Source organism: Carlito syrichta, unplaced genomic scaffold (assembly GCF_000164805.1).
Source record: "Carlito syrichta isolate Samal-C Ts95f unplaced genomic scaffold, Tarsius_syrichta-2.0.1 Scaffold316501, whole genome shotgun sequence".
Lineage (NCBI taxonomy): Eukaryota > Metazoa > Chordata > Mammalia > Primates > Tarsiidae > Carlito > Carlito syrichta.
The window spans coordinates 697393-721707 of record NW_007260597.1 but is presented as its reverse complement, the minus strand read 5'-3'; the positions used below and the strand labels follow the sequence as shown (position 1 = coordinate 721707).

Genomic DNA, 24315 nt, shown 5'->3' with positions numbered 1-24315 from the left:
AAACAATTACCTAAACGGCAAGACTAAATTTATCTGTCTAAAGAGTCCATTCTACCGAAGAGCAAGTGCCAAGAGATCACAAATTTCCTTTCTTAATTCAATTTGGTTGAGAGGGAACTGACAAGCATTTGTTAATTCAGCAACTGTTTACTCATACTTTGCAATGCGCTAGGGATGTCATACACATCGAATAAACAAAAGATAAGAAAGATGGCCACTAAGTCTTCTTAATGTCTATTACTCTGGTTTATCTAACAGGGTCACCCACATGATAAATAATTTCCATACTTGTTTCTTTTTGACTACACCATCACATTTTTCTCCCAACTAAGAATGAAGCTTGTTTCCTTTTCAGAAAGGATTAGAGAAGTTCTTAATGGAACCCAGAAGACAGCATACTGTACAGGAAAAGAACAAAAAAATAAAAGTTATCAAGAAATCTAAGTTTTAGTACAGCACTGGCATATACGATATGATTTTGCTAGAATAAATTGACCTATAGAGATCTCGGTTTCCTAATCTATAAAATAAAAAGAATCGGACTAGAGTTTTCTACCTTGTATCTCATGCTATGAACACTACTTCAAAATAATGACATGGTTATAAAACGGTGTACTATAAAGCTCAGTTTGTAGTTTGGATTATTGTGTTGTTGTTGTTTTTTTTTTTAATTCTTCAAGAGTAGTAATGGCTGGTAATACAATTTTTATAGTTGGTATATGAACAATCTATGTTTTTGTTTTTTGTTTTGGTCTTTTCCCTTACTCTAAAAACGTCCTGAAAGACCAAAAAAAAAAAAAAAAAAAAAACCAATAGCTGTGGCACAGACTACTCCACAAATATGCAATTGTTACATAGTTATACCTCATAGATTTATGTATGGTTTCTGTCTTTAGTGTCATGGTTGGTAAAGTATGCCTTACCCCCACATTAAAAACATAGCCATCTATATATTTCTTTAAGTGTCTATATAATATTTTAAATTTAAATGTAAAAAAAGGGATTTGGCACCATTTTTGCCAAACAGATAGCTAATTATCCCAACACTATTCAATAGTTAATCCACCTTTTCTCTCACTTCTTTGAAATGCCACCTCAATCATATAATAATATCATATATATAGATAGATACACACACACAGATCAATTTTTGAACTCATTCTGTGGTACTGCTCTGTCCCTACAGCATACCTAGAATATTTAAAGGTTATACATATTTTAATTCCATAATGCTGTGGTAATTTGTAGGGCAAGTTCCTATATTGTACAACTTATTCTGCAAATATATATATAAATATACATATATGTATATATAATAAATACACACACATATATTTGTATACACATATGTATACACACACAGTGTCTTTCAAATACATCCATTCTTCTAAGTACACATCAGAATCATCACTTCAAAATATTGACTTTTATTGAAATCTGTTACTGTATATTATTTTGAAAAAATTGATATTTTTACAGTACTGAGATTTCACATTCATAAATACAGCTTACTTGTATATCTTCAGCATTAAAATTGTAATGTTTTTCAGTAAGTTGCTGCTTCTTTCTGCCAAAACTAAACATATTTTTAAAAAATACATTTTGCCCATGTATAGTCATTTCTACAATGTTTTTAAAATGATTATGGCTAGTACATAATTCTATACAATTTTCTATATTTATTTGAAAATTTGTGGAATGCTATTTTAGTTTCAATAGATTTGTAGGTGATGTTCTTAAGTTCTCCAAGATACAATAACAATAGCCATTTCTGAATTATCCCAGAGGATCATGCCATTGCTTTCTATTAGTAAGGATACGGCTTGCTGTTTTTCTGATAGACACTCTTTATCAAGTTTAAGGCAGTAGCCTTTATTTCTCACTTTTCTATTGTGGGTCATTTTGATTGGTCTTTTGCTGTTATAATGCTATGATGATTATCTTTGAGTACTTCCAAGGCAAACAAAATAAAATCCACTAAATATAATGTCAAAAGGAAACAAATTAGCAGAAAAATATGCCATAAATGACAAACAAAATGTTAATTGTCTTAAAAAAATAAGGAATATTTGAAAGGTAATATTTTTATGGCTAAAGTTATTTCTTTTTACATAAAATATTGTTTCTAAGGTATTAAGACACATTGGGAACTTGTTAAGCTATAATAGTAACTTTAAAAGTCCAAATTTGTCGTTATAGTTCTCAACTATAAAAAAAAGGTGTGACTTTACCTTTGTTATCTAAACATACTAAAAATTTTAAATATTCTATAATAAGCATCACTGCTTTTATCATCTGAAATAAAACATCCTGAACAATGTTTTCTTTTTAAAGTCTCTGCAAGGGAAAGGCATGGGCTCATTTTGAAATCTTACTTTTTATGTATTCCTTAGCTTAACTGTATGCAGTGGGAACTGTACACTAGTAAATAAATACCTTCTTTTTCTGTGTGTGCAATTTTCCTTCATTCAGATAGTTTTCTTCCTTAGCAAATCTATAATTTTGCCAAAAGGAAAAGAAACTATGTACGTGTATGCATGCACACACTCAGCAGAGGAAATAGCTAAAATATAAATAACTGCTACATTATCTCTCATTGCTAGTAATTATTTTGCTTCTGAGGAAGAAAGCAATAATGAAGAGATATATAGGAGACTTTCAGCAGAGAACATGTACTTATTAATTATTTTCAGGACTAAAATGATAACTTTACACTGTATCTTGAAAACTATACAAAGGAATTAAAAAAAAATACAGATTCTCCTGTCATGCAACCTACTCTCAGACCTGAGGTTTTATAGAATGATGTGGCAGAATGGAATGGACTCTACATTCTCCCTCGCAATCGAATGTTGAACTCTACTTTGAGTTTTGGTATTACAATTGGAATTTGTTATATTTTTCTGTGTAATGCCAAGATAAATCAATGTGGAAATTTAGAAAAACAGTAAAATGAAGAATACAAATACTCTGTGGGTGCCAGAAGAATCGTAACAGAAAATACGAAGGTGTGGGTAAAATATAAGCATGTTAAATGTTCTTACCAGAACATTTTTTGCCCTCATTGAAGCTTCTTAAAATAGCAAGCTTAAAAGATACTGACAAATTAGTACATTACAATAAAACATAATGCCACATTACATCCACTCAAAGGTATCTTCTTTTGATAAAGTATAATAATTTGTTGACATTTAAAGGAAGTGTAATCTCTCTCCTATATGAATAGGAAGCATACCATAGAGGGTTTATACACAATAGTTTCTCCAATAACTTTTGGTAGTTGTGAGCAGCATGATGAGTCTCCAGTTAACCTTTCTTTGACCTGATATTTTCCAACTTAGCCAGAATGGCCCAGAAAATCACCGGCTTCCTGCAGTCAGCTTATAAGTCAGGGAAGGTAGGACCTTGAGAGGTCATCAACAATGCTTGAATAAATTCTGCTCCACTGTGGGAGGGAGCAAGTTTCAAGCTAATGTGCTTCAAAGGAAATTAATTTCCCACTGGTCTTGCAACTTTGTGTTATATAAATCCCTGGATTTAAGACTAGGAATATTTCTGATGTGCTTTTGAAAATCTGAACTAACTAATGTTTAAGAAAAGGAAAACAAAATTCTCCAGAACATAATGTTAGAGGCTATAATAAAAGGTTTTCATTGAGTTAATCTTATCCTGGATTATCTCCCAGGTATAAAAAACAGTAGTTGGTTTTTAAAGGTATCACAGAAATAAGGAAGGCAAGAATAGGGCATACTCCAGGAGGCAGTACATGTTTTGATTCTTTTAATTGCACTGAGATTTGGAAGTTGCCCATGTCATTAGAGGGGACATGACCAAGACCCGAAACTGGCTTGTTCTTTAACTGGGTCAGATTTCCAGAGCCATGGTCAATCACATGCATTCATATCTTATTCCTCATTTTACAGCACAGATTGTTAAACCTCTGAAATTAGACTTGGTCTTCTCCAAAAAATATCCCAGACTTTCCATTTAAAACTCCTGTGCAGCTTTGTAAAGGAATTCTCTGCCTTCTTCAGAGTAAATACCCTACAAGGAATGTTCTTGCATCCTGATTTCAAAAGAATTTCCATATAGTCCATCACTCCTTTTGTCTTCTAATGAAGCCTCATCATTGCTTCAGACAGACTGTTTGAAGTTTGTTTTCTCTAAATCTTGCTAGCATTCTTCTAGGACTAAGACAGTGTAAAATTGTCTATACAACTGCTGACCCCATTATATTTTTCAATTCCAAGTGTAAAAGTTGTCTATTCCTTTTGCCAATGCCCTACACACAGCTTAGAAGAAGTCTTCCATGATACAAATTGTTCAAGGACCTTGCATAAATATAAGGGCTGCACCCCTTATTGGGAAGTCTTATCATTATCCTGTTAAAGCAAATGAGAAAAAGACCATTAGTCTGCAGTTGTCACTATAATGGGAGCCCTCAGGCACACCAACTGGAATTTAACTTGAAAACATTTCTTGTAACTGACTAAAAACAAACAAAACAAAACAAGCCTTAGCCAATCACAAACAGCCAGACAGTCATTGGTTATATAAATAAGAACCTCCCATATGACCATATCCAAATAAGGCAAATGCCTCATAACATTAAGCGTAAATAAGGTAAACATCTAGCTGGAACCAACCAGATAATTTCCTTACTTTGCTTCCACATTTAGCTTACAAAAAACTTGCAATTTATGCTGCTAGAGTGGACCTCTCTGAACCTTTTCTGGATTTTAGTTTGCTGGATGTATGAATCATTCTTCGCTCAAATAAACTCTGCTAATTATCTAAAGTTTTTCTTTAAATAGTCCTAATATCTCAACTGCTAGTTATTCTATCCTATTAAAATTTATCCTTGGAGTCTGTCTCTAATCATGTGCACAAGAGCACAAAGTTCACCAAAAATATAGATAGATACTCTTTCTTGGGCAAACACTCATAATTTGGGGTTTAAATTTCCTCTACATAACACTTCCAACTGTAATTCACAGGTTATCTGTTTAATGCCTGATTCCTTCAGCTAAGAAGTCAATTCTTACCTTGTTTTCAAGTTCTCCCAACTTAGAATTATCTGGAAATCCATTCTATTTTGGATTACATCAATTCACTTTCTTTTCTAGAAAATTCATTCATTGCATTACAATGTTCTGATCATGATGACCTAGTTTAGCAAATCAGTATTTCTCTTAATTTAGTTCAAGATCTTTGATGCTTCATAGCTTGGAATACATACCTCTAAAACACTTCACCAAGAATCAGAAAGAAATCATGAATTCTTTAATACTTTTTATGACATGCAGTGTGAATCAATGCCTCCCTGAGATGGGAATTTTGCTTCTTCTACACTCCATTCATAGAAAAATTCAGAATGCCCTAATTGCTCCCCGCGGATGTTACAATTCTCTTTATGTATCTGTATCTTGTTCTAATAGCCCATAAATTCTTCTTATTCTCTACTCCTGTACTATAGAAAGCAAAATCCTCTCACTGTATGCTCAGAACTGTTCACTGGATGGCTCAAGACTGCCTCCACCTAACCTATGAATCTGAGACTCAGAATCATAGCTATGGAAACCAAAAATAACTTTTATTATTTACTATTACCACTGGATTAAGAAAACTCATATAGACTTTGTTAGAGCCATGGGAAAAACAAAATATATCACATGAGTATCTGTAAGTGGCTGGCAATATTAAGTGTGTGCCAAGAATTAACATTTCATGTTTATGCCAGATGTCAGGTATACTGCTTTTCTCTCTGAGCTGTCAAAAAGCATAATACAGAGAGAAAAGGTCAAAGAATCCTGTGGGATGTTAGTGGTGCTTAAAGGTTATAATGATTGAAAAAGATTGCTTTAAGTCTACATATATCACCACTTCAGATGTCATTTCATAGCTCAAGTGGAAACAGAATAGGCCTTCTTAAGAGATTTGTGGAATACAATATGTTTTGGCAGTAGAATTGAAAACACACTATGGTTACTGTAAACCAGCCAGAATGGGTCCCCTTATCTGAAGATCAATGATTATGGATGACTGATGAACTGGTTTCCCCACCAGAAAACACCAGCCTGTTGTTATTACTAGAACAGATGTAATGTGATCCACACATAATTAATTGAATTTACAAAATGCCAGAAGTACATTAACTAGTCAAAGCATCCCTTAATTTTCTCCCCCAGATTTCATAATGATATAATGAAGAAACGACCCACGAACATACCAAGAAGTCTACAGTCAAGATAAATCTGAATAAATTCAGGCAGCTGACTCGACTTGCTCACTGACAAAATAAGAGACTTTTCCCTCTAATCCATCCTCCCTCCCTCCCCTTCTTTTATTTTTCTTTATAATTTATCATTGAGAATCCTATCATCAAGAAACACTCATATGAAAGTATAACATTTAAAACAGGTTAAAAAAAAGGAACCACTCTATTTGAAGTGGAAGTTGTGGAAATTAGAGGTTTGTACACAAAGTTGCTCCCTTAAGAATTTTCACAAACTCTTTAGCACTGAACAGAGGACATTTTGAAAATTACTATGTACCCTATCTTTAAGCTAAGTCAGCATTTCCTCAAGTGTGCTGCTCAGAACATCTGGTCCGGCAAGATGTTCCATGAACAAAGAGTTCTCTTCTTAAGTAAGTTTAGTAAATGCTGCATGCTAGTCTTCTCCTCTTTGATTTATAAAATTAATATTGCCCCATTAAAAGCTCTGAGAAAAATTTTTAAAAGATGTATTCTTGTTTTTCCAGCATTTTTGAAAAAGTTTTCCAAAAATTGCCCTTATACTTTTGCATGAGGCCTATTACCATGCCACAAGAACTCATTGTGAAAATGCTATACAATGTCATCTAAATGGTCTCTGAGGACAATGTATGCTGATAAAAGTATAAAATCATGAGAGAAAATAAGGATTCAATGGTGGCAACACAGACTTTACCTTTATCAATCATATTTAATATATCAATTCCTTAATCAGATAGTCTTGCCAGGTAGTGCATTAGGTTATGCATCTATGGAAAGTGATCAGTAAACGGTTGCTAATACAAAGAGAATATGGCAAGTCGTATAAAAATCAAATGGGAATTTAAAAGAAGTAACAGGAGTGGGCTGCAAAATGTATAACAGTAGCAAATATAATAATGTTACGAAAAACATGGAGTATGTTAGAAAAAAAAACCCTTAAATTTCAGAATTTACATAAAAATTTACATTAGGAAAAACAAGCAATTTACATATGGTTATAATAGAATTAGGTACAGTTCTGCTTACTTATTGTGTTTACTCTTGGAAACATGATGTGTCCTTAGTTGAACTGGACTTTACCTGACATCTGCCAATTGATCTTTCAAATTTACCTCTTTCCAGATAAAAATCCCTCAAATGTTACAGGTTTGTATTTACGTATAATAAAATCTCACTCTTACGACTCCCACTACTTTGTTGTGTTTTGCTGACTGATTTATCCTTACTTTGAGGGCATAAAACATTTGCTAAGAAAAGTAATGAAGCAAACTTGACTAGAAAGGGAGAATGCTTAATTACTTCAGAAAAAAGTATGTAAAACAAATTTGGAAAATCATTTCCAGAAAGATTGAGATGCTACTTTCAGATACTGCAAGCCTTCAAGAGCCTATAATTAGCTGCTTTAATTAGCCTTGTTTGGAATTATTTTATGTACTCCTGAATCTAATAACGAATGCATTTTTAAAGACTTTATTAGCCATACCTTAACTGCCTCTCATATTTATACTCCCTCAGATTGTTGAGTGAATAAGGATTATTCATCTTTTTTTATTACCATTAATTGAATGCCCTTTGAGGAAGAGACTTACAACTGTGGCTTGTAGACTAAAGCCACCTCCAAACTATGTAGTATTTTAAAATTTCTGAAAAATTGGCAAACATATAGTTTCTTCCTTTTCCTTTTTTTTTTTGAGTTGGAGTCTCTGTAGCCCAGGCTGGAGTGCAGTGGCATGCTCATGGCCATCACAACCTTGACCTGCTGGGCTCAGGCGATACTTCCACCTCAGTCTTTCAAGTAGCTGGAATGACAGGCATGACCAGGTCAAGTTAATTTTTTGATTATTGTAGATACCAGGGCTCACCATGTTTCCCAAGCTGATCTCAAACCCGTGGGCTCAGGCAATCCTCTCGCTACTGCCTCCCAAAGAGCTGGGATTACAGACAGGAGCCACCACGTCCGGCCTAAGTATGCTATTATTAAGAATTATTTCTTGTTCTTCTCTGTGACAGAACGGCCCTGGCCCATGTGTTAATCACTGGCTACGACAGTTGTTTTGGAAAATGGAATGAGAGCAAAAATGATGTCCAAACAATCCGAGAACAGACTGAATGGTTCAGATAATTTTTCTTTCTTTCTTTTTTTTTTTAATTCTGTGACATGAAAATGGCATATTCCAGATAGGGGCCACTCTTTCCCAAAACAAGTCACATGGAGTGTAGCAAGGCCAACCAACTGCCTAGAGGCTACAGGGATAGGAAATAAATCTTTGTTATTATAAAGCCTCTGAGACGTTAGAGTCATTTGTTGCTGAAACATAACCTAGTAAAAGCTGACTGATACACAACCAAGTTCACATAAATGGTGAAAAATATCTCCATGAGTTTAATATGCAAAGTGTGTCTGTGTCTAATGAATTTAATTTAGACACAATCAGAAACTGTGGTAAGAACTGTAGGGCAACCCCTTTGGGTCCCCTCCCACTGTAGGAGCTTTTATGTCCTCTCAATAAATCCTGCTTTCAAAAACAAACAAAGAAACAAACAAACAAACAAACAGAAAACCCCAAAATACCTGTAGCCAGCAAATGGGAAATACATGTGACAAAAAACTTAATGAACTCAAAAAAAGAATGCTATTTTCTATGCTTTAAAAATTATAAATAAAGTAAATGATGCCTTTAAGAGATTTGGTCATGTTACCAGAAAAATAATTAATTGTCCAGGCCTCGAAACCCAGCCCTCTTCATTCCTTTGAATCACTTGGGTGACTCCTGCAGACCTTTGAGAGTAGGAAAGGTGATTGCTGTAGTTTTGTGAATGAATTTAGAAACAGATTCTTGGAATCTTACTGAAAATTTCACCCATGATTCATTTCACAATTTCTTACCTTTAAATCCTGGTATCATTTCAAAGTCCAACCTTCTAAATTTAATAGGGAAAAGAAAGGTTTTAAATAAAAGCCAGATCTAAAAAAGGAAAGTGATCAATTTTGAAACTCCCTCCCCACTAGACCAATGTGAGTTTTACTTTAGACCTAGCAACAAGCACGATACACAATAACAACAACAACAATAAGAAACACATCCAAACTACTCCAGAGTAAGATGCCCAGCGGTGTCCGTGAGGATGAAAAGTTATGAAAACTTAGCCAAGAGCCAAAAAAGGGCTCAGTCTCTGTGAGCATCAACAAATGGTTGACCGCAAAATACCCACCGGCTATGCCACACCTGGGCAGGTGGATGAAAGCCAAGGAAAGTTCAGTTACACAACTAGGCAGATCAGCAACCTTGCTCTCCAAGACAGCTAAGTTTTACAAACAAAAATTCTGCTGAGATAGGAATAACCTAGCTTATAAATAAATGAGTATCAATGTTCCCAATAAGCCAAGAAGTGCGCTTCCCTTTTAGAGTTTAAAATGTTCTCCTTAATAAAATCTACCCCCTGAAATAAAAAATACTCTTGACTTTCTCTAGCATAAATATTTCTCTATTCATTTAAACATTCCTAGAAAAAAATTTGTATGACTTGAAAACAATGTGTTTCAAAGTGTGGCTCAGGGACCATCTGAATCAAAAATCCCCTAAGCCATTGATAAAGAATGCAGATTCCTAGGAACGACCCCAACCTCACATAATGGAATCAGAGTGAGACTGTGGAATCTACATCTTAAACAAGTCCTCCAAGGGAGCCATTACAGTTTAACAAAACACTGTCCTACAATCAAAAACACTTGAATTGGCCGGCTGGGTGGTGGCTCAGCCTGTAATCCCGCACTTTGGGAGGCCGAGGTGAGTGGACTGCCTGAGCCCACGGGTTCGAGACCCACCTGGGCAACTTGGCGAGACCTCATCTCTACAATAAATAAAAAATCAGCCGGGCGTGGCAGCGCATGCCTGTAATTCCAGCTACTCGGAAGGCTGAGGTGTAAGGATCGCTGGAGCACACCAGGTCGAGGCTGCGGCGGCCACTGCACTTCAGTCTGGGCGACAGAGTGAGATTCCAACTCAAAACAAAAAAACACTTGATTTGGGTTTTATCTGTATAAGAAATGACATTTAGTTTAAACTCACACATTTTCAGGTTTCTTTGTTACAGCAGCTGGTATTATCTTAGTTAAAACACACAGTTCACACAAATGCATTTTTATGGTACAGCAACTAACATATTAGCTCTCTGCCTTGCTTGTGCACAGATTAATTCTTAGGTCTCACCTACTGCTGCTATATTCTTTTTTTTTATTCTGACAAAAATCACCAATTAACGACCATTTTCAGTTTCTTTTGGGGATGGCAGGATACAATGCTTTTACCACCCTTGATTTTTAATAAATGAGCAATCTAATTTTTACTTAAAACAGAAAACATCAGTCAGAACTCTGAAATTTGAAAATAAATTCTTATTGAAGCACTATCTACCAGTGGATTTCAACTCCCAAGCTTCCGCGTGCAATTTTTTTGATGGGCTTAAAGGCTCCGTCTGACTTCTGTCTGTGGGTGGATGGAATCAGAGCAAGAACTCGGCTGTCTTTAGAGTGGGAGAGAATTATTTTCTCATCATACTACAGCAGACCATTTAAAGGATCTGAAAATGAAATAGAAGGGGAAGCATGAAGCTGTGCTGCTGTGAGAAAATACACAAGGAGTAGTCAGGGAATCTCAAAAATTTGGAAAAAATTCATTCATAGACAAAGTGTAAGGAGTAATGCATAAATCTAAAGTTTGTTCAGATTGTATTCCACAATGCTGACTCTTTCTGGGGCTATTTGTGGTATGTTCAATGTTGACTTTAATCCAAAAAGCATGCTGGGACAGTCCAAAGAATAGTTATTGAAGCATGTTAGCTGTTATTTTTATATTAATTTTTCTATTTTCCTTGCATCAATTTTATTACTAATACATGCACACACACACAGATGTAGCCCTAACAATGTTGTCCATTGCATTATGAGCTTTTGTTTATAAAAAAACAGAAATCCTCCAGTGTCAGCTTAAGTAAGGATCAGAATGCAGTATATGGATGGGGTCCTTGCAGAGAACCCAAGAGCAAAAAAGCAGCTGCCAAGAAAGGAGAGCTGGAGAGGCTGTAGGCCAAGAAGCCTTTAGTCCTTAATCTCTGTCCTTGGTCTCTGCTTGTTTCTGCCAGGCTGTATCTCTGCTCCCTGGGTATCAGCTTTCTTGGCTGCCTACTCTACATGATAGAAAGTCACTGTTCCAAACTTTCAAATTTAACATTGTAGACTTATAGATCAGATATCAAATTCCCAAGAGAGAGCATCTGATTGGCCCAGCTTGTGCCACCCTAGGCCAATCAGCTGAAGCCAGGTAGCGCATGCTGGTTGGGACCTGGTGGAAATAGGGACAGCCTATCACTGATGCTTGTATAAGATGGGCATCTCCATTCCTTATCCCTAAATATAATTGTTTTGTTAAAAACAAAAACAACAAAAAAACCAATCAACACTCTCATCCTTAACCACAGATAATTCAACCAGGAGAGAAACCCAATTATTTTCTAGAATCAAGTTTTCTAAAATGGAGTACATATATTCCCAGCAAGACAATCCCCCCAACCAGGGGTGCAGAAAGTATAGTAAACTCTCTTTATAGATTTACTTTAATGCATGTATTTTAAATTCTTATATCTTCATATAGTAAACATATCAGGACTGTATATATTGGTATCTATATCTATCTAAATAAGTTAGGCACTTCAAACAATTCACATGTATAAACGTCTTCAATTCTCACAACGATCCTATAAGGAGAGGTTCTGCGATTATTGACTATTATTCTCCAGTTTCAGGAAAGAAATAGAGATACAGAGGTTAGGTAACCTTCCCAAAGTTCCTTTGCTTGTAATTTCTGATTTACAATGGGAACTCAAGTGATCTAGCAGTAGATGCCCAGCTCATACTCTCGATGACGCGTGTGTGTGTGTGTGTGTGTGTGTGTGTGTGTGTGTGTGTGTGTGTGTGTGATGTTGCTTAAAAACATTTTATTTATATCAGAACATATATTTAAAAGGTTTGAAGAACATTATTTTAGAAAATTAAAATGTGTAAACCAATAAAACTGAAGTCTGTAATGTCTGTCAGCTTAGGAAAATTCCCATAAGAAATCAAAAGACCTAGGTCTAAAGCCCAAGTCTGCAGTGTGGCTTTGGGTAAATCACCTAACTGCTCTGAGTCTCAGTTTCTTAATGTAGAAATGATACTCCTTTTCTTGAAGCCCTGTTGTGAAGAATAAGCCCAGTGTCTAGTTAATAATAGCGCCTGATTATTGTCATTCTGGGACTAACTATTCACTATCAAATCTACCATTCTTACTCCCTGCACGACCATAAGTCGCTGGGGATAGGAGAGCTCCTATTCATCTTTTTATTTCCTGCAAACTGAGCTCAGTGCTTTTCACTTGGGGAGGTGTATGGGATAATCAACAAATCATGATTTGAATCTATTTCTATCAAGTTTATCAAATATGCTCAATTTTCTCTTAATACTGTATGAACCTTATTTATTCTTAGTAAAACATTATTTATTTTAGTAAAATATTATTATCAGACATATCACATTTTCCATAAATCAATAATTACTTGATGAATGAATGAGTAAATCAATAAATGAATAAAATGGATGGATGAATGGATTGGTGCCTGGATGGGCAGATTTGGAAAGAAAGAAAAAAAGGAAGAAAGGCAGACTTAGTGAATAGTTTTAATTCATGGTTTTAACACTCAAGGCATTTGGAAAAATTCAGGATTCCTATTTCCATATCCAACTACAAAATAGGCTATTCACTACAACAAATATTTCTTTTATGCATCAACATATTTTTTCAGTTGTTCATGTAAAAGCAGTCAAAGCTTATGTGTCAATTAATTCAGAACATACTTGTCTAAATGCCACTATGAATCTGTTAATATTCTGGACTCCTGGAAATGTCAGTAGTCACATCAGTATTGACATATACTAAAAAATTGTACAATTTTGACAAATTACTCATTCGGTCTACAGAAGGAGCCTCTAACTCTCTTCCATGGCATGTTAGCCTACCCCCAGATTAGGAACAATAAATTAGGAGTAATATACTATGGTACAGATGCTAAATTCTCAATAACACATCAATCATCTGCTTCTTAACCCTGATATTACAGTTTGTGATACAACTTTTAGAAATGTGCTTTAGAAAAGATGGAAACCATTGGGTTCTCAGAGAAGTAGTCTACACAGTGACCTGTGATGCAAATGTGACGGGACCAGAAATCATCTTCTTCTATGAAAGTTGATCGAATGAATTGGGTCCTTCTCACCATATTTAACTAAAACAGAGTCAAGAAGTCAGGGGATGAAAGCACTCAGGATACTAACATTGGTCCAGAAAAGTTATTCTCTGAAAGTCCAGTGACCGAAACTGCCTGTTGCAACCTGAAACAGTTTCATCTACAGCTTCTGAGCTAATTTGCTAATGCCATTCTTAGACTAATTTGCCCACCGTTTTGCCTGATGCTGCTGCTTACCAATCAGAGTTTGCCAGCTCTGCAGATTCTTACCAGCACCAATGAACTTTCCCAAAAAGCAATATGTAATATTTCTCCTTTTAAATAAAACCTCCAACCTTCTCTTTGTTCTTTGAATATACCTAAGACTACCTGAAGTGTGTGTATATCCTGAATTTCAATTCTTTCTTTACAAATAAAACCTTAAATTTAGAGATTTGTCTCTGCACTTTTATTTTGATTTTGACATTACCCACAAATAGATTTTGTATTCTTGACTTTAAGATTTTGAAAAAAGCTACTATTTTCACTGGATAATAGGCAAAATGGTAGAGGAGTGTAGTTCAAAGAAAATTTAGTCCCTAAGACAAAGTGGCATCACAATTACAGATAAAATTACTAGGGAAAATTGTTGTTCTGAGTAATAGTCACAACCAAAAACACTAGGTCATGTGCCTCACTGCCTTAATGGAGTCTCAAGCAACAGGACAAGTCTTCCCACAGATGAAAATTCCTACTTGGCGCTTTTTCTTCAGGGTCTCCCATCTGAACTACCTGGCATGTCTTTTGTTTTTCAGTCTATCCATCTTGGGTAAAGAAAAAAAAATATAAAGATGTTGATGCAGAGGGTGTAAATCCCATGCCATCTGGTTATGTTGCTAACAATTCTCACCTCTGTCACACCAGGATTTACAAAGTAATTTTTAGCATAAAGTCACTTCAGTCTCCACTACCTGCTGTTTGGCATCACAAGTTCTCCTTTTTACATCCCAAGGGCTATGTTATGGTATGTGTACGGGACTGCTATTCCAAGAATATGCAAACAGCACAGATACCGAAAGCTGGATCGCAGACCAAAGTCACCTGCTGATTAAATGCTGGGGCAGACTCAAGCCTATTGTCTACTCAGAGTAAATTTTATCAGCTATTGTTGAACAAAAATCAACTCTTTATTAACACGCATGTATGCAGTAACTTGATTAACCTATGAATTCCTGTTTAATTAGTATTTCTCATGAGGTGCCCATGAACTAGTCTTATGACCTTACTGATAAAAGGGTAATTTTTCTTGTGTATTTGAATTTCTAATGATTTTTTGGTAATATCAGAAACTGCATGGTAATTATATAAACTCTCAGCTTTTCACACTACTGGTAACTAGATTAATAATTATGCTACAGGTGATGCATGTCCAGTCTCTTATTTTTGGGTTGTCAATTTCTAGTTTTCCAACTAATTTTGAGATGTTAATTCCTCTTGCTTTCAAGAGAGGCTAGATTGTTCTGTGGAGAAAGCAATGACTAAAAAGTGGAAGAATATGTCACAGAATGAGTGGGAGAGAAGACCCCTTTCAAATGACAGCAATCGAAGTTGCTGAGGAGTTATAAGAATTTTTAGGAAAAACATTTCTAATTGTCTCTTACTATGGAATGATTTTTTTCTTCATAGCATCAGACAGATGACAACTGCTCTTAACGCAGAGTGGCCCCGATTGCTGACATGTTCTTGTAAATTATCTGCATAGATGAATTAAGCAACAATAAATAATATATTCAGTTTCTACATTTGGGATGCTTATTTAGCTCTTTCCATATCTATATCCCTAATCGAGTTAGAAGGACATTTCTAATAAATAAACAAAAGAAAGTTATAAACTTATTTTACCAAGAGAGGAGATTTGAGCACAATTTCATTATGAACCAATAATAGAGAGAGAACTAGTACCCTGAAGATAAAAAAAGGTAAAGACAGTAATTGCTACCCATTAATACATAGTTTTGTGATAGTTCTTATAAATCAGGTTGCTAATTGCAGGAAACAATAAAAACAAACCAAAGCCAAAAAAAAAAAACAAAACAAAAAAAAACCCCAAAACTTTTTGTTGTTAGTCCCAACTCTGCAACCTCCTAATCACCAAGTACGTAATGCCTTTCTAGTGTATCTGGAATCCTGAAGTGTCCCTTGTGAGGAAAAGCAGAAAGAAGCTGGGTATGAGAAAGTTGTTTGAGGATACACTGCATTTGTAAATGGTGCATAACACACTCTGACCTTCATGTCTTGATAATTCTATCTCATTCTAATTAAAAGAATAAAAGCACGACCTCACTGAGAGATTTGAATCATCCTCAGGTTTTGCAGAAATTAAAACACCAAGCTGACAGTGAACCCCATCCACATCTAGAGGTTACTTAGTGTCATACAATTCAATTTCAAAGTCTGAAAAATCTGTTTGGGGTAAGGTTTTCTATAAATTGTTAAACCTAAACCAAGCCCAAGTTGGAGATTGTATCTCACAACACACTTGGGAAGTGAGAAGTTGTGGGTAAAAACTCGGATTCCTTTTACACTTAGGACTCTGGGACCGTCCTTAAAAGGGCAGCAGCGTTCCCGCAGCCCTAGGACTTAGAAGGAAAAGAAAGACAAGAATTTTATGAGACAATAAATATATGCCAATTGGTTGAAAAACTGAAAAGCCTCTAAACAAGAGAATAAATCAGGCTGCAGAGTATCTTGAGAAATATGTTTCAGGCTTGAGTGGGGGGGAAAATAATGTCCTCAGTGGGGAGATAATATTTTGGTCCTGAAATGCCAAATGCATTCTAGTGTCTAGACAGAGAAATGGGATAGGGAAGAACAGTGAGAAAGCAGAGGGAGGGAACAGGAAAATTGCGAGGCACTTCACTTAAATGAACAGACAGGCTAGGGCCTTGCTACCTAGAATAGTCCATGAACCACTGCACGGGCTTCATAAGAGAATTTATTAGATCCTAAGATCCCATCTCAGACCCACTGAATCAGAATGTGCATTTCTGTTTTTTCTTCTTTCTTCTTTTTTTTTGAGTTGGAATCTCACTCTGTCACCCAGACTGGAGTGCAGGGGCACGCTCCCGACCACCGCAGCCTCGACCTGCTGGGCTCTGGTGTTCCTTCTGCCTCAGACTTCCAAGTAGCTGGAACTACAGGCACGCACTACCACACCTAGCTAATTTTTTGATTTATTGTAGAGATGAGGTCTCACCAAGTTGCCCAGGCGGGTCTCGAACCCACGAGCTCAGGCAATCCACTCACCTCAGCCTCCCAAAGTATGGGATTACAGGCTGAGCCACCAAGTCCGGCTCAGAATGTCCATTTCATTAAGATCCAAGTTGGCTGGTTTGCAAATAAAGTCTCACTCTGAGTTGGGCATTTGGTTGAACTCTGGGGGATTTATTTTGCTCATATGACTTGAGGCATTACTGATGTTTTAAGTGTTTCTAAAAAAAAATGGACTTGAATATTAAGCAAAACCACTAACACTGCTGCCTCTGATTTCAAAATATCATAAACCCTTAGCTTGGGACAGTGCCACTTTTACTGAGGATTCCATGCCTTATCATTTAAAGCATGGCAATACGGGGCTAGTTTTGAGTGAACCATACTAGAAAGAGCCCTCATCTTGAGTCAGAGCATGGAGATTCTGGTTTTACTTCTTCACAGCAGTAACTTAGATAGACTGCCTCCTCTCTAAGCCACACTTTGCAAATTCTCAAATTATAGCCCTAAATAATAGCTAGAAAGCTTTTGTGCTGAGGCTTAGTTTCTGGCCTCCTGCCTTGTGGGTTCTTTCTTTTTTCTTTTCTTTTCTTTTTTTTTTTTGACAGCAGGATTTGAGAGATCAGAAAAGTTCCCACAGTGGGAGGGGACCTGAGGGGGTTACCCTCATAGGTTATTTCTAAGCAAGAAGTTTGGGCTCAAGGCCCTAGACGTGAGCTGGCTGAGAGCTCATACTCATGGCATCTCCAGGACTGAACTTCCAGACACTACCTTACATTGTCACTCACCCTGTACTCCCCAGATTTTACTCAAAATAAGCCCACTAGCAGATCATTTTCACAAAGGGCTAGCATACTGTTTAGCATCTAAGCAGCACTCAGTAAATAGAAGTTACTACGACTGTAATGATTTTGATTATTATTATTATTACTGCCTTTCTGTGCTTACTCTGCGAGGCTGACATGGGAAGGGATATGACAGATGAATAAAATATGATTGTGTCTTCAGTAATCAAAAGTAACAAATTTAAACATTTCCAACTACAGGGAAGGAATCACATAGAAATGAAGAAGCATGAAGTGAATGAAGGTAATACAAAGCAGCAGAGACAGAGAAAGGCAGGTGCAGGTCGTACAGGGACTGTGAGACTTTGCACAAAGAAAACCAAGTGCACCAGTGCAGGACATGCGCTCTGTGACGGATCCTTCATCATTTGTACTGATACTTCCTGGAATGATGGCTTCAGTTGCTCTCTGACCTGGCTCACACCCTCTGCTGGGTTCAAGTCCCAAAGTCAACAAGGGGATGATAAAGCAGGGCTGATATCAGCTGCTGTGGACAGAGTTCACTCTGATCTGTCTGTGTCTAAACCTGTCTGGTTGGTACACAGGGCATTTTGGTTGTTAATTGCTGAAGCCTCTATAAATCAAGTTTCCAGTGAAATCTCAGATAGCATTTACCACTGGATAAATTTTTAAAAAGGATTCATTGATTCATTTCATGAATGTGTTCATTTGCTAATTGATATTCACTGACTTCCTATGCAAGCCAGCCTTGTACTAAGCTCTTGGGAGCAAACACTAATATAAGCCCGTCCTCAAGATGGTCATAGCCAATGTGTCAGGATGGTGGATGTGAATTATAAATATGAAGGTATGAAGAGACTTCCCCAAAAACCAAAATTGCTTTTTGGAGGGTGAATTCCTTATATAGTACAGCCTTCCCCCACTAGGTAAGTGTTCTAGGAACCCATTGGCATCAGTGCACCAGCAGGTAGTGTTGTGAGAGGTTGAGTTAGACTTCAGTGAATTTTTCGGGGGAAATTTTTTAACCCATTTGCCCATTTCATAATGGGTGATTTATGAACACACCTTCCCACACCATGCTGAGTGTTTAGCAGTTTTTGACCAAAAACAGCACGACGCCTGTGCTCCACCCTCCTTAGTCACCAAATCTTACCCCAGTGACTTATTTTTGTTTCCCCAGATGAAAAAATTTCTTCAAAGGGAAACGTTTTGCTAATGTGGAAGAGGTGAAACAGAAAAGCAGTATAAAAACTGACGAGTTCGGAAACTGTTTTGAGCGGTGGAAAGTGTCTTGATAGGTTTATAACAACAAATGGAGAGTACTTTGAAGGTGACTGAAGTTTAAACATGTAAGAATAAATACACAATTTTTTATAAATAAATTCCATTTTGGGGGGTTCTTCTCGTGTTAGCATCAGCGAAACCTGAAGCTATGAGAATCACATTTTTATCATCTAAATCTGCACAATCTAGTACTGAGGGAGGTCTGGTTTTGGTCAAGGGTATTTGCTTTCCTGTGCAAGCTCCACATTCTTAAAGGTTGATGTGTCATAACTGGGGAGAATTCTTTCATACAATCCTACTTACTTTCATAGTCATCCCCTCCCACATGCTTTAAAAATGAAAGGAGAGCTATGTAAAGTCACCAAAGGCAGAGATAAATCAGGATGTCATTACTTAGGAGAGATGCGATGGACCAACAGTTCTCCAATTTCGCGACATTAGAAAAGACTCATCTTTTGAACATGTTTCATCCAACAGCTTATTAAGACATGCTCATTGTGCATACCTAATCAACCAGAAGCTTCCTCCTTTCTTATCAGTGAATATACCTAATCATAAAAGCACTTAAAGAAGATAACTCAGTCAGAATTTTAAATTGGGTCAACATCTCCAAAACCTTTCACAGACAAGACTATCCAGCTATTATTTTATGTTGATTTGCGCCAATATAAATTTGAATTGTTTTGCTATTTCCTTACTAAACATAGTGTTAGCCATTATTTCTATGTAATCTCTCTCTCTCTCTCTCTCTCTCTCTTTCTCATGATAAGACACATCTTTTCTCTTGGAAACTGCTCCCTTCTCATTCCAGTACTTGTCAATAGGTGGAGCTGACTCTAGCCTCACCTGCAGGCTTCCCACAAATAAGGCTGATCCTATTAGACTTAGGGGTTAGCGAGTAACAGGGTGCCTGGCTCTTTAACATTAAAGATTATAGGAACTTGGAGTTGCCAGGGGCCTTCCTTTGCCCCCATAAGGAATCTGCATGAAAATGGCATCAACATGGAGAGAAGCTGAGTCAAGAAACGTGGAGAAAGATGGATTGTTTATGGAATTAGTTCAATCCCTGAATTCAGCAGATTGAGTTCTAAAGGAGCAGATGCCTAAACAGAGTTTGGGATAAATGCTTTTGATCAGTGGTCAAAACCTGTGAAAGGAAGGACATAGATGAAGATTAGGAAGAAAAGGAAACTGAACTGTGATGTGGTACAATGTAGACTTGGCCTTCCTAGCAGGAAGCTCTGGATTAAATACTCCCTAATAGAATTGTCCAAGGAAGAGCAGAAATGGCTAACCCTTCACATCTCTGCCTTGTTCAGTCACCGGATGTGAGCTGTCTCAGGAAGGTTGTAACTGTGGGTGTGCACCTTTCTGCAGCTGGAGCAGACCAGGAAGTAGCTGAGGGCTGGAAGCCATCTGCTGACCCCACGCTCCAGAACGAGGCAGCAAGTGCTTCTGGGTGGCACATCCCTTTATAAACTACACAGTAGAAGCTACTTGTTCATCTCAGTTATGTGAGCCAGTAGTCAATCAATTTGCTTCAAGTTAGTTTGACCTCAGTTACTCTATTTGTAATCAAGAGACTATGCTTCCCTTCAAAGTTAAAGTTCCTCTGGCATTTCAAGATTCTGGCAAGATATACACTCTTAAAAGAGATTGGGGAACTCAATTTAAACCCACATGATGGCAATCATATCCAAATCTGCAGTTTCCAGAAGGTTCACTCATTTCATATGGACAGACACTGAAGATGGAACATACTTGTTTCACTGGGCTCACGGTTTGTGACAAAAACTGACAAGTCATTGGAGGAAAAGGACTGTGGTTTTTATGCCACAGAACAAAACAAGTCCAGCATATTTTCATCTGAATAAGCTTTACCATGATGGGAAATAAACTTCTCAGTTTTGCTTCTGGTAAGAAAGATACTCCTTATCTCTCAATAATTCTCATCGTAGTCTCAATAACAAAGTGTGTTTGTTTCTCTGAGAAGAGAGATTTATATGTTAATAATGTCCTCTTTGTTACACCAAGTGACCAAGTTTGCAGTAGTGAGCATGAAACAAAAAATAAAAAATAAAACCAGCACTCCAGACTCATACTGGGGAGCTAATTAAATTATTTCCTTATGTGCTGAAGTTTATTTCCACTCTGGGTAGCTATCTTGTTAAGCTTCTGAATCTCTAGCAATATTTATTTATATCAATATAGTCTAAAATTTGCAATTCCCACACCCAGTGAAAATAATGTGAATATATACACACATATCATTTTCATATATTTCATATATTTCATATATATATTATACACATATAAAGAGGTCCAATGGTACATATTAATAAGCGTGTGTGTGTGTGTGTGTGTGTGTGTGTGTGTGTGTGTGTGTGAGAGAGAGAGAGAGAGAGAGAGACTAATTTGTCATGGTATAAAACCAAATAACAAATGATAATGGTGTAAGAATAAAGTATTGTTCATTGGTATTAGGTAATCGAAATTAATTTGATCTCTTTAAAACACTCCTTATTGGGATGAGTCAACTGTTTATAAACTTCTCTGAATGAACTATTTTTTGTAGAGTTTATCATATTCCAACTCAGCTGACAGAATGTAATGCTCGGGTTATCAAGTTTCTGAGGGGAATTTACAGAAGCAATAACAGTACATGTGCTGTAGGCCTCCCCTGAAGCTTACTCAATAAATATGAAAAGCAGAAGCAGAGCAGTACTTACCTCCAGAGTGTGGCGGGGGGCCACAGAGCAACACAACACCTTGGCCTTCACGTACTGACACCGTACTCCTCATTTTGGTTTTAAAATGTTCAAGATCTAATTTAAAAAGGAAATAAAACTGAATTTCAGAAAGGACAATAAAATTGAAATTTTTACACCAAGATGTTCCTTTCTTTTGGAAAACAATTTTAAAATCTCTTTCTTAAGGATCTCAACAGGAGAACATTTGCTTTAGGTATAAAAGGTGGGCTCTAATTTCTTTATTAAGGCTTCTAGAAATTCAGCAACAGAATATAACTATATACCCAATGACCCCAATGCTCCTGGAACACTACCAAAAATGGCATGAACTATCCAAAAAGACATAGCATATATTAAAATGAACTAAAAAGACAATGTAATTCAAAGGAGAAAATGAAAAAGCCTGAACATAAAATATACATAAATATGAATTCCACATCTGCCACAGTGACTTACCATATCATGATGACTTTTAGCTTCACCTTGTAATAATGACCAATTATTAATGAATTTCTCTCCTAAAACATTTTATCACATATAGCATAAATAATTTTATCCTATCTAGAATTATTATTTTTATTTACTAAAATATCTGAAAATATTCAGTTTCTGGGCACAAGTCCTATTTATCCCATGTCCTGAAGGGGTCTTTAATGATATGAATCATTGGAAATCCCCAAGTAAGTAGAATTTAACAAATAACAATAAATTAAATCTACATATTCTCATTTACTTAGAGCTGTAAAAAATATATAAATTATTTTTATAATCATCCAAAGAATTTTTCAAGTGTTGAATAGAGTTTTTAAAAATAGCAATCAAGGGGACTATTTTGATTTCCAGTGGTTGGTTTTAGAAAACATTTTTTTCCAATAACAGTCCAGGATAACAAATACCGATTCATATTTTCCAACTTAAATTGCAGGGGATAGAATGTCCTATTGACTTCCTTTTTAAAATGCTAAGTCTTTGGAGAAAAAGGAAGAAAAATCTACTGTTTCTCTATACTCTGAGTTTAAAAAATGCTTGTGAATTATACAGTTAATATACTTTGTGGTGTCACTTTCTGTATCAGAACAATTGTACTGTAAATTTGTGAAAAAATATACTCACTTCATTGCTCTTGAGGGTTGATACAAATTGCCTAAGTTAAAACTATACAAACTGGAGCAGTATAGTATTTTAGAATACAACTTGAACATTTTTTTTGAAAAATTTAAAAAGCAAAATAAACATTTTCAAATTGACAAAACCAAAATCTGTAGACACATGGATATTCAAAGCCCCATGAAGCAGTGCATCAGAGGGAAATAAGAAAGCCTATGTGTATTACTTTATTGTTACTTAAAAGCTATATTAAATTGCTAGAATATAAGCATGGAGTAAAGTGATTCATAAAATCCAGAAATGAAGGAAAAAATAGTATTTATGGACTTTAGTTTAACCACAGGTTACCCCACAGAAATGAATGGTAACATAATATTGTATCATCTTAAATCTGTAAGTGAAATGCAGTATTCTCAAAATATTAAGGCTCTTGATGTGTCACTGAGTTAGAACTGCACAATTGGACCATCCAAATGTTTCCCTACTGGAAAGTGAAGCACATTGTATCAGAATGTGGTCAGTGGCTCAAAAAAATAATTTTCAAAGATTATTTTTTGGCAGCCAAGTACGCATCATCATTGCTGCTTTCCTGCCCAATTCCTTGTTTTCTTCTGCAATATAATTTCACACCATGGAAGTTTTCCATCACTGATTTTAGCTAGAATGTGCAGAAAAGGATAAAATAGTTCCATAGAAACCAAGAATGTCTCATCCAAGAGTAAAATCTCTTTTGTCTAAGTACAAACAGCCCAGTGCAGATCTGCCCATTGGTCTAGACACTTGCCCTGATACTCTCTCTGCAGTACAGGAGGGCAAAGTAACATCACTCTGAATACCTGATACTGTCAGTTCATGGTACATAAGCATGAGGAATAGCAAAGAAAAATAACTGTAGTGGCTACAACATGCTTTCCAGGGCTTTGTTGACAGCAAAGTACAATAATTACAATGAGTTATTTTGTACAAAGCATTAGCTCCTGAATTCTTAGGTTATGTTATTCAAACTGTGCTCCGAAGACCACCTACAACATTAAGACCTGGACTTATTTAAAAATGTAGATATCTAAGAATTACTTAGTGAATTAGGATCTCTAGGCGTTAAATTCAGGGACTGGAGTTTTAAATAAGCTCACTAGCTGAAACTTAAGAACACCAAATATCATTTTGTGGTTTCCCATTAAAAGTTCAACCCAGGTTAACCATCTTAGAATATATCTAAAATTTTCTGAGGAACAAATAAAAGTTGCTATGTTTTGAAGAATCTGTTAAACATCCACTGAGTACCAAGGATGAAAAAGGGGGGCGGTCATTTATTAAACAAGTATTTATTGTGAGCCCACAAAATTTTAGCCTACTGTGTAGTAGGTTTTGAAGGTAGGCATTAGAGAAGGATTCCTTTCAAAAAGGGACCTGACTGGTGAGGAGACAGACTTCAGACCAAGAGCTGCATTTTAAATGGTGCTTGTTGAAAGAGTTGTCAGTACACAGAGGAATGAACACAATCCACAGGCATGAAGATGCTTTAAGGAGCAGAAGTTGGCCAAGTAGATGGAGGGTACTATGAGTCAGGGGGTCAGTGGTGGGA

At 36.2% G+C, this 24315-nt stretch overlaps 1 protein-coding gene across 1 annotated transcript in view; it reads right to left on the bottom strand.

The window, feature by feature from the left end:
• CNTN3 (contactin 3) overlaps positions 1–24315 on the bottom strand; it is a 262835-nt gene that overhangs the window by 134513 nt on the left and 104007 nt on the right. Inside the window, exon 4 of the mRNA XM_021707315.1 lies at positions 21603–21698. Within this exon, the coding sequence (XP_021562990.1) occupies positions 21603–21698 (96 nt within the window). The remainder of the gene's footprint in view (positions 1–21602; positions 21699–24315) is intronic.